The 16474-nt window shown below is 39.6% G+C and overlaps 1 protein-coding gene across 2 annotated transcripts in view; it reads left to right on the top strand.

Moving 5' to 3' along the window:
- The window catches only part of astn2 (astrotactin 2), a 382265-nt gene that overhangs the window by 130138 nt on the left and 235653 nt on the right, over nucleotides 1-16474 (top strand). For both annotated transcript variants that reach the window (XM_084745505.1, XM_084745506.1), the window contains exon 4: nucleotides 15183-15335. In XM_084745505.1, the coding sequence (XP_084601631.1) occupies nucleotides 15183-15335 (153 nt within the window). The remainder of the gene's footprint in view (nucleotides 1-15182; nucleotides 15336-16474) is intronic.

Genomic DNA, 16474 nt, shown 5'->3' on the forward strand with positions numbered 1-16474 from the left:
TGGGATGACATAGTCAAGCAGAAAGCTGCCAAATCTGCATGACTCAGCGGCAAAAATAGCTAGAAGTCTTTAGCCACAAGCTGAAGAAATGACACCTTGCGTGCAAAAGTCTGTGTGATGAAAATGTTTTAAAATTTGTCATCAGAAGGTGAACATGGCTGTGAACACTACACCGATCCTATAGATGCAGTCTATTGCATGTGATTTATCCATTTACACGTACGTTTGGGAGTATAATCCAAGCCCTAATCAGTTTTAAGAGATTTCTTGAGATATGAGACATGGTCAATCATCACTGCTCCACAGGATGCATCGTTGACCTTTGCGCCACCTTGCTTTCTAAGATTGGACCCGCGGCATGGTCAACAGTGCATCTTGGGAAGGCTTGATTGGTAGTCAAAGGATGCCGCTGCCTTTCTTTCTGTTCCTCAGCATACTTCAAAGCCATGCAAATGTGTAGCGACAGTGTCTTCGCACGGATTCGACTTTACATGTAATCTTGGCTCACAGAACCGTTTAAGATTGCACCAGACTGAGTGCAAAGCCATTTAACAATATCTGATTGAAGGAATGATGACTTGTAATGTCTTCCTCTGTTTCTTTTTTCATTGTGGAACAAGCGTGTCAAAATAATAATGAAATCTTTTGCTTGGAAAGTTGCTATCACCATTTACCTCGGGCCACTGATATGCCTACCAGAATAGAGCTTACAGGCCTTTACAGTAGGTGTCTCCAGGTGTTTCCTGCCAGGAATAGGTTTGCACATCACTGTGGCATCGTTACTTATTAAAAATTTAGAAACAGAATAATTCATCCATACATTTTTGAGTTGCAGTCTTCCACCCTGTCACAACAGATACATTTGTTTTAAGGTATTCTCATCATTTGGATCTTCCCGTCTCACGATCTGGGATTATTTGTGATTGTCAGTCAGGAGGTTCAGCCTGTCAGGAGCAGTTGGAGGTCAGAGCTTGGCCTGCAATGTTCAGCTGGCGCAGCATGGGGAGACACATCCATATTTTATTCTGGCCCATGGCAAGAGCTGAGCTATAGATAGCACTTTATTCTTGCTCCTCGGCAAACAGCAGAGGCCCGAGAATATACAAGTAGAGGCAAAAGCAAGCAGAAAGGAAAAGTGTCTGACTAAAGATGGGACATTACATGCTTTCCAGTGGCTGGGGATGACAAGGCATGAGACAGTAAATGTTCAAATCCTGCAGAGAACAGAGAGAGCGGGGGGGTTTCTGTCTGTTCTTGGTGTTTTTCTAAGTCCGCCAGATGTCTTAAAGTGTTTTCAATTGTCAATATCAGTTTGTACTGTCTGGGCCGTCACCATAGGAGGAAAATGCAGTCCCTCCCATGCCTTTCTTGCTGAGATGTAAGGAGAGCGAAAACTGTCAAACTTTTTTTTTTCTTTTTTGGTTTGTATTATCTCCTGTCAAACCTTTTTTTTTTTTTTAAAGTTAGTTGTATCCAACTCAGCCACTGTTAAGCGTTTATTCTACAATGGCATGGATTATGCAAAATGACTAAAACTCTGGCAATGCCTTCAACATTTTTCCCTTTAGAATTTATCTCAGTTAGTTTGGGATTACAGATCTGTTTCTGTGGTTTTTGTTTTGTGTTTTCAAATATAAGACGGATCAAGCATTGTGGCACCACGTTTGCCTATTCATGAATCATTTTAAGAGCACAAAATATTTGCTTTATTGCGATTTGTTGTAAGCAATACTGCAAAAAAGAAAAGTAAGGTTGATGACTGCATCATCGCATTATTCACACATTACAGTAAGATATTTTCTAAAACTATTAAATGCTACATGAGAAAAAGTACTTTCACAACTACACTCTGGCTTGGCTTAATTTGAGAGACTGAACTTGTTTATCCAAAGAAAAGATTGTGGAGGCTCTCTGAGGCCTTAAAAATGTCCCCAGTAGGCACAGAATGGTTTGGTCCGCCCCACACTGAGATTTATCTCAAAACACAGTTAATCAAGCATCCTTCCCAAACAAAAAGAAATCGGGGTACTTCAAAATGAAAAGAAAGAAAGCAAAATTAAATGCAAGCTCATATTTTAATGCATACGTTTCCTTTACACTGTGGAAATTAGCTGATGAATTCAAAACTCAGGCTCAAAATTCTCAGTGGGTTTAGAAACACAGCCACTACTTGGAAAATACATTTATTTTCTTTATTGCTTATTGTTCACTAGATTGATGAGCAGGGGAAGCTAAATGTTGCAGTTTATGTCAAAATGTATTTTATTTACTATATAGTATAGCAATAATGCTGTTGAAGAAAACTAAGACAAACTGACCAACATGTTTTTTTTTACAGTCTCTAGAACTGTAAGATGCAACCTTTTAACGTGTTTAAAAAACAAGCATAAATTTTAATATCAAATTGCAATAATTAAGAATTGCAATATGTAGTGAATCTGTACTCACATATGGTGATAGTACCAAAGTGCCCCAGCATCAATATGAATGAATTTGACTGATTAGTTTGTCATCTTCCCCTTTCTCACTGATTCCCTTTTATTTCATTGCCTCTTTCTCTTATTGTATATCGACTTGCATTCTTGCTCTTTTCTTTCTGTCATCACATTCTCCCCCTTGCTATTTCCCCGTCCATCTTCCTCTCATATTTACAGCTTACACTGCTTTACCCTCTGCTCTTTATCCCCGCTGGCTCTCTTATCTGCATCTCATTCCCAACATCATCTCCTTTCTCTTCCCTTGGCATCCATTGTTTACCCATCTCACACTTCTCCGGCTCTATCTCTTTTCTCTCTCACACCTCGTTCTCCATTCATATCTGGAGCCCTTGTCTTCTCAGACACTGGATCCCGTGTCTCTCTCTGACACTTTTGTCTTTTTCTTTGTATCTGTCTAACCTCTTACTCCCTTCTCATGTACCTGTCACACTTCCAGAAGCAGCGCTGTCAAAGCTTTCCCAGAGAGCTGGACTGGACTGCTCCTATTGAAACAATGGCAAATTTAATAAATCACTGAGGGAATCAGAGCTGGGGTGAACCCCCATTTCCTCTCCATTGATCTCCTCTGCACTCATTTGCTCCCCAAGCCGTGAAGGGGGGAGAAAAAACAAGGGAAAAGAGATTCGACTAGAGAGTCTGTGTGTGTGTGTATGTGTGTGAGTTTCTTGGCATGTGTTGGAGGTAGAGGCAAAGAAAAGGCGCAAGAAAAGACCGATAAAAGGAAATGTAATAAAAAAAAAAAATAGAAATCTGCAGGAATTTAATTTCTTGGGCTCTCTTTTTCTTTTCCTCCCGCAGATTTGCTCCAAATTAAAACAGCAGGGGTTTGTAGGGTCCAAAGATCTACAGAAATGTTCCCATCATTTCCCTTGTGGCTACATCTGCTTCCGTGAATATGAATGCTGTTGGGCTGCCAGGCGGGAAAGCTCAGAATAGGAATAGGAGTCCATAACTGACTCCCAGTTATAAAAACATGCATGTGGCAGAAGTGTCGCTCAATTAGCAATATGTGCATAACTGATATCACAGCATTTGTTCCACTCTGGGTGAGCCTTTGTCATTTTATTTTGTTTATTCTATTCCTCTAGGCTTTAAAGCAAGGGTAGGCAGTTTATTTTTAGTGTCACTGGGGAAAGTTCCATCACAGCGTTTAACCATAACATAATTCAAGTGCTCTGAGAGAAAACTAGACTTCTGCTCCTCCTGTTGGCTCCATCTTTAGGCTTTAGAAAAGATACAGGTCAGTATCATAGTTGATTGCTGACTCTCATTGACAGAATGCCAGTATTTCACAAACTGGGAATGTGATTCAACAATCAACCATCTTCGAGCCTCCGGTCCAAGGTATTGGTAATTTAATGGCAAGGGAATTTGGCCCAATAATCTTTTATTTTTCTCCAGAATTGGTTTCTACACCATTGGGTGGATGCTGCTGATAGTGTGTGAATGATATTAAAGTTTATATTTGAAAATGTACCCGCTAGGGGCTTGGCAATAATTTGATTGTCCTTCCAGTTTTCTTATGAGTTGTATCATACGATGAAATCATATTATTGTTTTCCGAAATGCTTTTGACCAAATGGATGATTATAAGCATGCATGCATGTTTGACCAACTGATATGGAGCTTGTCTGCGGTTTACCTCAAAAATGACTTTTTATGCACACTTACGGACTGTGTGCTGAAGGACTTTTGTTTGCATCTAGGCAGGCAACAGTCATCACATTAGAAATGTCTAATAGGATGCTAGCAGTGCTGGAGAGTAACTAATTGCATGTAACTAGTTCCATGTAATTACATTTCGCAATAAAAGTAACTGTAAATCTGTTATGGTTTCTGTGAAAGCATGTAATTAAAACTGCTGGTGATTACAAAGAGGTTACATCCAAATATCCCTTTCAGGTTGCCTGGTGGAGACATGCATTCTAGTGAGTACGCTCTTCTAGTTTGAAGGGCTTGTCTGATGAAATAAGACCAGAACACATTTCAAAGCAGTCAAGCTAATATGGGATATTTGTCTGGAACAAAACTGGTAACTGACACATAATGGGAGCAACATGTAATGCAGTGAAATCCTCAAAAATATAAACACATTTGGCTAAAGCCAGTTTAAGTGTAAAGGCAACATCTGTAGGGTGAAATGTGGCATTATATGGCATGGAGTCTCCTACTACCGTGCACGCGTGTGGATCCAGAACACTCTAATCCATCTGCCAAGCTGCATTGCAAGCGGTATCAGCACCTGCCTGAGGGCGCAGGGCATCGCTGAAGATCCTGAAAATGTTGCCCTGTGTCTCTCTGACTTTCAGTAGAGAGGAAATATCTTCTCGAGCCTAAGAAAAATAAGGGTCAAGCACTATTTATGGACAGAGAGTCATGGTCAAAGGTTTCAGTTTCTGACAGACAGTAATTCCCATAGGCTGTATCAGCGATTTGGTGGAAGCCGGTCTAGTCTTGTTCATTCGGCTTTTTAGAGTAGCTAGTCCTTCAGTGATTTTTTTTTTTTTTTTGCTGACAGAACAACTGTTGCCCTTCCTGGTGCTGGGTATCATTTTCTGTAAAGGTACAGGCATCAGATACAGGCATCATTGGATCAGACTTTGTCATGCAATGTATTTTTAGAAACCTCTGCTGCTGCAAATTAGTGCTTCGCCAGTGAATCTTCCTGTAGGAAACATGTATTTGTACACCTGTCTATTGTTAACCCCTCTGTTGATTGTGATAAATTATATCACACTGTTCACATTTATTATGTCTGTTGTGATTGTATTCCCAGAATTTGTAGCAGACACTGTAAATATTTTGATAAAGCAATTAATTCTCATCTCCTAAGTTTACTGTGGAAATATTATGCCACCCACATTTTCTTTTTCTTGTTTACTTTACCTCTTGGCATTATTTAGTAAATCATTCTCACCAGCCAAACTAAAGTGACTCAAATACTGTCAAATACTTGTCAAATTTGTCACAAATGAAGGGTCTCTCACCATAAGCTCATAGGAGAGATTGTCAGCATTTTTCGATACACAAATTAAATTAAAGAGATAGTTATCCACTACCAAGGATGTTTCTGGTAATTAATTTCCCCGTCGATTAAACAGAAATTTTAATTTAGACATGTAAACTAGCTTAAGAGTAAGAAAACATGAAGTACAATTTATTAATTGATATGGTTAAACATTGTTAGATAAAATATTGCACGCTGAGAGCCGTTTGAAGCTGTTAATTGCATTCTGAAATCAAAAAATAGTATTTTAAATGCTGCAGAAATTTGTGTAACTTTGTGCCATTAAATGTGACAATAACTGACTAAATGCGTTTCCTTTTCAGATGCATGATTACAGCATCTGCATGTAAACAATGTCGTATATGATATTGTAATGTTAGCTTTTGCACAGTGTGGCTAATGTTAGCACCCTGCTCTCCTTGCGGGTTAACGTCCACGTGCCTGCACTGAATGTTGTTTCACATCGCTCCAGTCGAGTGGTTGTACGCTAGTTTAGTCTGACTCAGCCTGTATACATGCAGCCTTGTTTTCATATTGTAGATCAAAATTCTGCCACAAGATGGGATCCGTCCCACTTTTTGCTATAACACCATCCAACCATTAGCGGGGTGGGGGGGGCACTAGCTGCAGCCTCAGCCAGCCTCAAAATCAACGGCAGAATCCTTGTCCCGGTATTTTGTTTTTTCTCCGTCCATTGTATCACGCTTGATACCATAGACTTCATAGACGATCTTTTCAAATCGGACTGTGGATTTGTAGAATAGTGGCATCTCTGTTAATAATTAGACTAGTATATCTGGCATCGACTAGCAAGCGTAGCGGCTTTTAATTGTTTAGTCAACTAATCGTGCACATCCCCATCCAGTACTGTTCGATTGTGGCTCTGCAGTAATGGTGATAGGGGAGGTAATTTTGAAAACGGACAGAGTTAGACAGTGATTCTGTTCACTAAGCAAGCAGTTATTTACCTGAAAATTATTGCTTTGCTTGTCACAAGTGAATGGCTGTGTCAAAATGCCTGACTAGCGAGGCTTTCCTGTCACCTTAGCGGACCCTTAATAAGAACACTGAGTACATATCCATCAGAAAGCAAATGGCAGCATATTTTACCTCTCAGGGTCTGTATGAGTGCATTGCTCACCAATGAGCTCCCAGGGGAGGCTGGAGTGTGTGAGAGATGCAGAAAACGGAGGAGGAATGAAAAGCAGATAGGTTGTATTATGTTTGGAGTGGACACTTAAGCAGCGCCTTGTTCGGATGTTCAGTGCTCCATGGTCGTAACATTGGATGTGAAGGTACACATAGGATATACTGTCATCTTTGAGGATGTTTTCAGGCTTCAAATTGGTTTATTTTTTGCCATTGTTTATACTGAAATTCATTTAAATCATGCCCATTTTCAAGTACAAGAGAACATGAAAATGAGGTCTTTAAATAAACTCCAATAGACTCCAGACACAGGATGTAGCGAATAAAAGCAGGACAATAGTTAAGAGATGAATAAACATTTACATTCACATAAACACACATGCATATACATGCACACGTTCTCAAAAAGCCCACATGAACAGGCACAACTGTGCAGCCAAACAAAAAAAAACTAAAAATTGAGAAGGGTTATCTTCCCACACTGGGCACTGTGAGACCACCAGGAATAAGTTGACTGAGGCGGCATGCTGTTGACATCCACTGCTTATGAGACACTGTTAACACACACTCAGCACTGATAAGGGAGTAACTGCAGATAAGGGAGATGAAAAGGAGAAAATAAAGGCACCAGAGCTTTAGCTGACATTGAACTCAAAATGAGAAGGCAGCGTGGACTCGGGGTCTAGAGAAAAACAAATGTCAGAATAAAATATCTTGGTAGCTGCTTCTGACAGAAGTGAGAAATGTGGCATAACAGCAAAATAGTGTGAGACCTACAGGAGATGGAATACTGGAAAAAATCCTGTATTGTATTTATGACTAATGCTGACATGCGTGTCTTGCCACAACTGAAGTCTTGCTGGATTTGGACCGTTGTGTTCTCAGTCATATGATTGATCTGCATATTTGAATAGTGACCAAAGAACATGCATGACTTTTGCAGGATGAAACGCACTCTGTGGTGCAAAAAGCATTTCCGTCCTGATGTTTCAGTATTTTAAGATGGTTGAGATTTAAGATGTGTGTGTTTGTGCCGAAGACACAGATAAAAACAAACCTCAGCAAAAGGGTCGTGACAACCTTAGAGACAGATTACTTTTATTTCAAGGAGACTGTGGCTCAAGGCGCTCCTGTTTGGCCTAGCGTCGCTTCCTTCCTCGAAATGGAACAAAGAAAGAGAGATAAAGAGAGTTCCAGGGGGCCATGAAATATGTATGCAAGCAGTTAACCTCAAACATGCTGTCACACGCTCTCCTCAGTCATGGCAGGTCAAAGCTTAAGTGCCAGCTGTTCCAGCCCTTCTTGTTTGTTTGCTAACCCCAAGTACCTGAATTAGCCTGGCACTACCGTATACACCCTCAGGGAATAGAGCTCGCTTAACCATTTTTGAGTACCTTAGTTGACTGCACACTTTGCTTTCAAGGTTACCATTTACGCCTGGTGTACTGACACCACAAGGAAAGTGGCGGCCCGTTGGCTCAAAGTGCACCGTCGGAAATGTTTTGCGCGCCTCCAAACATGACACAGGATTCATGCATTATAGTTTAAACATCCACTGCCCATTTCAATACACTCAGTAGCCTACATTTAACACAACTTGACTGCATCAAACTGTAACTCCTTAACAAGTGCCTGTCAGGGTTAGGAATGACACCTTGCAGAAAGCAATTGGTTGCATGGCAACACCTTGCAAGCGCTGCAGGAATTATATTGTGTTGTAAATACTAGTGCTATTGGCTAAAGCTAGTGATTTTGGTGGACAACATGGCAGCTTGATGTTGAATTGAAATAGGAAACCACTAGAATGCAAAAATGTATGGTTGAGGAAAAAAAGAGATTTCAGGGAAAACTGGATCAACTCATTTTGTCGTCTGCAAACGGGTGAATTCAATGCGCAAGGACTTCCTAAATTGGCACTTAGTCATCAAAGCTTAAAAAAGACAAGGTAACAAAAGCACAGCAATCCATACTGTCAAGAGATTATACACTAATGAAAACATACTAATTAATATTATATTTAATTTCTAATAGATTCCTGTAAACCTTAGGGGTATATCAGTACATGTGAGTCTTATGATATTGTATGTATCAGTTCTTAAAAACTTTAAAATTGTGATAGAAGAAAAGATTTTGGTCAGTTTACTGTTTAGCTGATCTTATGTTATGAGTGCTGTCAATGATCCATAGCAGAGCTTTTATATTAGGCAGAGTCAGGAATGCTGCAGTCCATGTCCTATGATGTGTGTGTAAGAGTGTATATGGACCAATAAGAAGTGAGCTACCTCCTTTGCATCACTGTGCACCATCCTATGCGCTCATGTGTGACTTGCAGTCGTGTGGAAAGCCAAATTGGGGCTTGGTTGGCTTGAAGAAAACCACGAGAATGGGAAATCCTTTGCAAGCTGGTGCCAGAAAATGCAGGGAGCTCTGTTTTAGATTCTGTGTCATGTGTTCAAAAGCATTCCTTCAGCACAAGGCAGATCCCACTCACAGTCAAGGGTTGGTGTACACGCACTTCGGTTTACAACAATACAGCCAGAAGCAACAGCTACAGTAGCTTCTTCAGCTTCAAAGCCGGTGTGCGACCTGGAAGAAGTGTTACTTCAGTCGAAACATTTTTGTTATCCTTTATTCTACTATTAATGCGGAGTACAACTGACTTCAGCATGATGGCTCTGTTCAAAGCAGCTTTCCTGCCTACCAGGGATGCCTTCTCTTATTAAGCAGGCCAGAAGATAAAGGGAACACAGTTTACAGAGCCAGACAATACACTGTTGTTCAGTGTTACTTGTATCTGCAGATGTGACAACATTATATGTTGCTGTATTATAGCTTGTTGTGTGCTAGTTAGCTTAAAGTAAAAACAACTGGATATCTTTGCAGTTTGAAGGGAGCTGGATTGTGAATTAATCAGTTACCAACAGTACAAGCTAGAGGCAAGCAGTGAGCAGCAGAATGATGTTAAATCGAGCAACGTATGAATGAAGGCTGGGGCGGAGAGTGATTGATGTCTCCCAGCTCACAGTGAATTTGAAGCCACTAGCCACTTAGCAGCAGTGATATGGGATATCAGCAAAAGTGACAAATGCACACATGGCACTCTAATGCAAAGTAAATTACTTCCTTATGTCTATCCAGCAACATACATTATGTACATTACTACATGCAGAAATCTGCAAGTAATTATTCTTCATTTCAGCAGAATTGTGGTGCTAGAAAGAGTTTAATTTCCATGAGTCGCATCAGCAAACTGCAACAGGAAATTAAACTGGAAACATTTAAATTGGAAGGCATTAGGTTAAACCTAAATCAAACTGTTAGATGGCATCATGTCCTGTTTTATTTTTATGACAGCTTCTAACTGCCATTCAAAATCTTTAATCTATGTGTAAACTTAGTAAAAAAAGGTCTGTCTCATGCCAAGATTTCACCATTGCTGACCAATAATTACGTATAGCCATCTGTTACGAACAAATATGTGCGATCGTGCCCTCAACACTTACTCAGACTTGCAGCAATTATCATCCTAAGCTAGTGCTGTTTTCATTACACTACATATGTCACAGTTTTGACTGTAGTGTTGTTCACTTTGATGCTCACTTGCTCAATAAACCATGTGTTTCAGCCGCCCGAGTGTGCTTGACTCCCATTTAGCATTCCGGCTGCCTTCTGGGCATCTTAGAAGAATTTATGTGGTGATGACATAGGGATTCAAAATTTTTAACACACTGTCATAATGGAAATATCTCCAGAAAGTAGATATCCAGCCCTCTGGCTGTACAGAAGTTTAGATACATTGAAAAAAGTCAAATATTGTTGGACTTTTTGACTCCCTCTATAATAATGTATGGATAGATTATTTGTTACAACACCTTTGGCCAGTGGCTGGGCTCCTAGTCAACACTCAGTGTACAGTAGATGTTGTAGTTTATCAAAATAGAAAACCATGTAAACAATGAGCAGAAGTTTTATACATTATGTGTTTTGCTCACTCTTAGTGTGCTACATTGATTTTCTGGTTGTCGCTCTGCTGTTTTCTTCTTTCTCCAGCTGAACTGGAACCTAAATAAAAGTGTTAAATCTTATTGTAGTCAATGCCTGCTCAGGATTGCACTTCATTTTGTAACTACTTAATGTGTCAGGAGACATGGACAGGTTACAAGCCAAGACAGCACAAGCTAGCAAGATCGCCAAATTCTGGCTGTGCCAATTCACCGTCGTAATCAGCATAATTCACTATGAAATTATGTCAATTTGCATGACGTACGTCAATGCGTCGCAGTGAACTGCTGCACCGAAGCGAGGCGTCAAAGCATAGATAAACACGGAGAACAAGCTGCGGCTCATAAACCTCGCCACAGTCATCTAAAGTGTGGGAGTGTTTTGGACAGAGTTGCAACAGTAACCTTTTCTTAAAGCTCCAAAAACTGGAAATGGCTTGTCACAGCAGAACAACTGCTCTGCGTGAGTGCTTGAAATGAAAGCACCAGAGTGCTTTGACAAGAGACCAGCACCACTGCTGTTAACTTGTTAACTTAACATTACTCACTGTGTCATCTAATGTTGTCATTCAGTCATTTTATATTTTCTGTTTACTTTAACATTACAGACTGTTATACAGTCTGTGACTGCTGTTACAGTCTGTAAAGCGTTTCAATTAAGTAATTAGTTTTCTTTGCCCTGAACTGATGCAAAAGTACATTCGCTAGTGATTATTTTACCTGCATATAAATCAATGTCATGATAATTTTCAGTTTCAGGTCAAATACTTCAGTAAAAATACTGACAATTTCAGGGAAAGAGTTGAAACTGTGATTAATTAATATGCGCCACAGCAATCCTTTTGAATTTGAGGTCCAGGGTTTGTCTCATCAGGCATCTGACAATCATCCATCAGCTTATCCCGAGTGGTCACAGGGGGGCTGGAACCTGTCCCAGCTGACATTGGGCGAGAGGCGGGGTGCACCCTGGATAAGTCGCAAATTCATCACAGGCCTGACACGTAGAGACAAACACCCACATTCACACCCACGGGCAATTTAGAGTAATCGTCTTTGGACTGTGGGAGGAAGCTGGAGTACCCAGAGAGAACCCGTGTGGAGAACATGTGAACTCTGCACAGAAATGTCCTGCCCCTCTATGTGTCTACATTTCAGGATTGTAGGACATGTTTTTGATATTCATTTGAAGTATATTATTTGTTATGCTAAGTGAGTAGTAAAAAAAACTTTTGAATAATTAATACATAGTCTTTAGATGAGTTGACTAATAAAAAAAAAATCAATAAATGAATCATTTAAAAACAGTTATCAGGTGCAGCCCTACTACAAATAGTACATTGGAATAAAAATTATTCTGACCAATTACAAAGTGTTATTATGACTTCTATGCAAATAATCCTCAGTGTGCAATGATGCAAAAGTCCTCAGTTTGCTTTTTGACTCAAAGCTAGGATACACACGAGGCTCTGCGTGTGGATATTCCCTTTTTTGAAGGTATATTCAAGGTTTAAACAATTTATGCATCTTTTATTAATCTTGGAACATTGTTCTAAGGGCTTTGCTAACTTGCCAAGCGGAGGGCATAAGCCAACATCTGTCTTCCAAATGAGGTCATGGTCACTTTGCATCATCTCTTGCATCTGGTTACATGGGCCTATTACAGCAGATATACCAACAGCAATTCCCTGTTCGACAAACTATAAGCTGAGTTTAACCACAAGTGAATCAGAGCAAATATGTGTCATTGCGAAAGCCAATATTTGTTCTGAGGCTGCAACGCCTCTGTTATTGTTAGCTTTCCATTTATGATATCAAAAACAATGTGGATACTTCTGCCTCTTCACTTTCACCCTCGTCCTCTTCATCTCCCTCTTCCCCTGCTCTTGCACGCTCATCGGCATGCATGATGAGCATCCACTGGGAGCAACACATCACCATTATTCATGGAAAGAGTACACCTCAGAGCCAGACTGACAGATCAAAAGATGTTGATGATAGGTGGGGGTAGCGGCGGTTGGGGTGATAAATGGCCCCATCTTTTGGAGATGGCGATGTTGCTGTAAGTTTGGGGACAGAGAGGTTTTCACAGTTTTTTCAGCAGATGTTTGTTTTGGCCACAGTTGTCCGACCCTATGGGCTGTTTGCAGATGATGCATATAGCATAGACCAGCAATGTCAAACTGAATTTCATCCCAGGACACATCAGAATTATGGTTGCCCTCCAAGGTTCAGCTGTAAATGTAAGACTATATTAATGTATCTACTTGTTATCATATTACATAATTGCCTCTGCATTTGATTATTTTTACTTTCATTCAAGTGTAACGTTTGTGATCATGAAGTGTAAAACCATTACACAATTTATTAGAAATGAAGAAGTGAAGTATAAGACACTTGTCTCCATTAAGTGCAAACATTTATTCGCTTCCCTGTCTCTTATTAAATTGCCTTCTCATTGCATCCACTTTTATTGTCTTGGATATTTTTGTTAGGCTGCTACTGCTAACATTACTACCCTCATCCACCCTGCTAGATTGCCACTGCTGGATGTGGCTATATGATTTTGAGATCCTTTCTAAGTGTCTAAGTGCCTTAAGTGCATGGATAACAAAATCTGGATGCCTTTTGGCACATGGAGTTTATGGACACCATAATGCAGTGTAATAATTGTAGTGCACAAATTATATTCTTTGCGAGCTCTTGAGTTTGACACGTGGTACAGACAAATCAATTCTCCTCACTTAAATTGAACTAATACTTCACAATCATGTGAAATAAGGCAGTGTGTAGCAAAGGGCTCCAGACAGTAGACAGTTTGTTCCTTTTTAACAGGTGTATCTGGTTTGTTTCGTTCACCCGACGACTCATGAACGAATCTTTCGGTTCTAAAATGTTAGTTTTGAGAATATTATAGATCCAAGATGAAACTGATAGAAGCTGGACTGAGTGAAAAAGTCACATTTACAGATCTGTTGGGTACTTCAGCACCATGGGTTTATCAGTACACAGCACAATTATGCAACTGCTGTTTCAAAGCCATGGTTTGAGCCATAGATTTTAATAATAATACTTTATAATAACTATCATTAATAAATGCTAAATAGATAGTTAATTAAACTTTAGCTCTACTTATTTACTGTTAGCAAACATTCACATAATGTGTATATAGCTTTCCAAACATTTATTAACCATTTTCAAAGTTTTATAAACATCAGTTGCAACTTTACACCAACCACCCAGATAATAAACAACGCGTTCTCACTCCCGACTCGTCAAATAGAGCGGCTTGGTTAGCGGCCTTCTACGCTTCAAACTGTGGCGCTGCAGATAATCCTCTAGTGTCAGTTTGCATGTACAGGGCTTCATGGTCAAGTTAGTAATCATAAATATGTAATGTCTAGGTAGACTTTCAAAATAAAGGCACAGAAATGACTTGGGCAGGTTGAGGTAACAAAGCTAGTTCTTTAGCTTTGGGAAACAAAACAACCTGGGTACATTTAGGAAAAGGTTGGGTTAAAATAAATACATTACATAAGTTATTATGTATGCAAGGTATTAAAAATCATCAGCTGCAACTTTATATAGCTGTCCTAATAATGTTTATAGATGGTGTACAAACTAGTTATTAACTATTAACCATGTGATACAGTCAAATCATTTGGTAATCATTAACAATTTCCAAATATTGTCTGTTTAACAGTGAAATAACTATTAACTGCAGTTTAATTCGCCATCGATTTACCATTTATTAATGCTAATTCTCTGCAACAACAGTATAGGGAGTGGGGATGGCGTTAACAGCAGGGATGGCGTCAGCCCTCAAACTGCCCTCAGGCTATACATATGTAGCTGGATGTCATTACCTGTTTTAGACATGTTTCTACCTCTCCGTGTGTGTCATGCACAAATGGGTCTAATACTGTCTGCTCATAATTAGTCTCTTTGGTGGCATAAATGGGCCAGAACATATCCAGACAGGTCAGTGGAATTTCCTGTCCTTTCCTTTTGTAAATTTCTATTGTAAGAAAAAGGAAGCAAACTCCCCTCTCTCTCTCTCTCTCTCTCTCTCTCTCTCTCTCTCTCTCTCTGTCTCTGTCTCTCTACTTCCCCCTCTTTCCCCACAGCCTGTTGTTTTGGAGTCATTCATCAGGAAGAGTGAGACTGAGCCATCAGGGGAAGCGTTGGCAGGATCCCTGTAGAGATGAAGCAATATTGAATTGATGGAATCATTTAAAGGCCAGAAAAAAAATAGAATAGAAAAAATAACACCGTGCTGCTTTTTTACAGTGTCTAAATGGGACAGCCTAGTGGCTCATGATGCATATCATACCCTAATCTCTTGTCTTTCAAAAAAGAAAAGAGAGGGGAAAAAAAAAAATAAAGCAAGCTATTTTTGGCCGTTCTGCATCTGTGATTGTATTTTTTTTTTTACTATATCCTGTGTGTCTGTCACTATTTGCAAAATGATTTTCACCTTAAAGCCTCATGACGTGCCTGCCATTTTCACTTTGGATCTCTTTTTCGCAGCCATTGACCCAAACACAGAGTCGGTAGAGGATTTGATGCAGAGGTTCCAGGACAGCTTCCGTGTTCCCAACACGCCGACAGACATGTCTCACTACCAACATGTCATGCACAGCTCATCGACAGGCCGCCGGAGGGTCCCCAGCCACACCAGAGGTAGGACAAAAAGCTATTTTCAAAAAGTTCATAGTTTTGTTGGCAGAAAGTCACAGACCTTGCACAGGAGATGGTTTATAATATTTGCATGTTCTCTTTACTTTTACTGTGCACACTGGACAATGTTTGCTGACCTTTGGTGCCACTAATTTCATGGCTTTGGGCAGCGATATTTGCCCTCAGAATTACCTTTTAATCGATGCATACATTCATGGACCAGTGTACAATAAGCATGAGGTCACTTGTTTGACCTGTTTCCTCTCTGCTTTATGAGTTGTGTAAATTTAGATGGGCATTTTCTTTCCATCCACTTTCCTGGCAGCCATTAACCACTATTTGCATTTGGAAGCCTATTAGGATGTCACAGCTTGTCAGCTGAAAATCACTTTTTGAGTTGAGTTTTATAAAGTACCACACCGGAATACCAAATTACATATGCTTTACATTACTGCCAAATATTATCCAAAGAATAGCGTTGTACACTGTTGACGTATTTAACTGTCTAGGTAGCAGTTGGTTTCAATTTATTTTGATGCATTCATTTCAGTATGGCAGATGTACAGGCAATTTAGATGCTTCATTTCATTTGATCTGCTTAAAGGGAAAATTCTGCACTTTTCATGCAGATGCACAGTCAGTTTTGGTGGTAAATGTAGTCAGCTGAAGCAATAAATTGAGTTTTTCTGCTGAAAAATCTTCCTGCATCTTGTGATGTCCCTGACTATAAGGCAGGATGACAAACTGTTTCAGCTTGGATTTCTAGTCCCCACCTCTGAATCACCTAAGTAGTGCTGCAACTAATAATTGTTTTTATTATTGATTAATGTGTTGGTTGTTTTCTCAACTCATTGATCGGTTATTGGGTCAATAAAAGTAAAGAAAATGGTGAAAAATATTGAACAGTGTTTCTCTAAAAACAAAATGTGACATCCTCAAATGTCTTGTTTTGTCCCCAACCCAAAGATATTCAGTTTACTGTGATGGAGGAGTAAAGAAACTAGACAATTTTTGTATTTAAAACGCTAAAATTAGAAAATTTTGACTTTTTTTTTCTTGAAAAATTACTTCCATTATGACAATAGCTGGTGATTAATTTAGTTGATAAGTTCCACACTACAGCCAACATGTTTTGCCCAACA

This window comes from Lutjanus erythropterus, chromosome 20 (assembly GCF_056507025.1).
Source record: "Lutjanus erythropterus isolate fLutEry1 chromosome 20, fLutEry1.hap2, whole genome shotgun sequence".
In the NCBI taxonomy this organism is placed as follows: Eukaryota; Metazoa; Chordata; class Actinopteri; order Lutjaniformes; family Lutjanidae; genus Lutjanus; species Lutjanus erythropterus.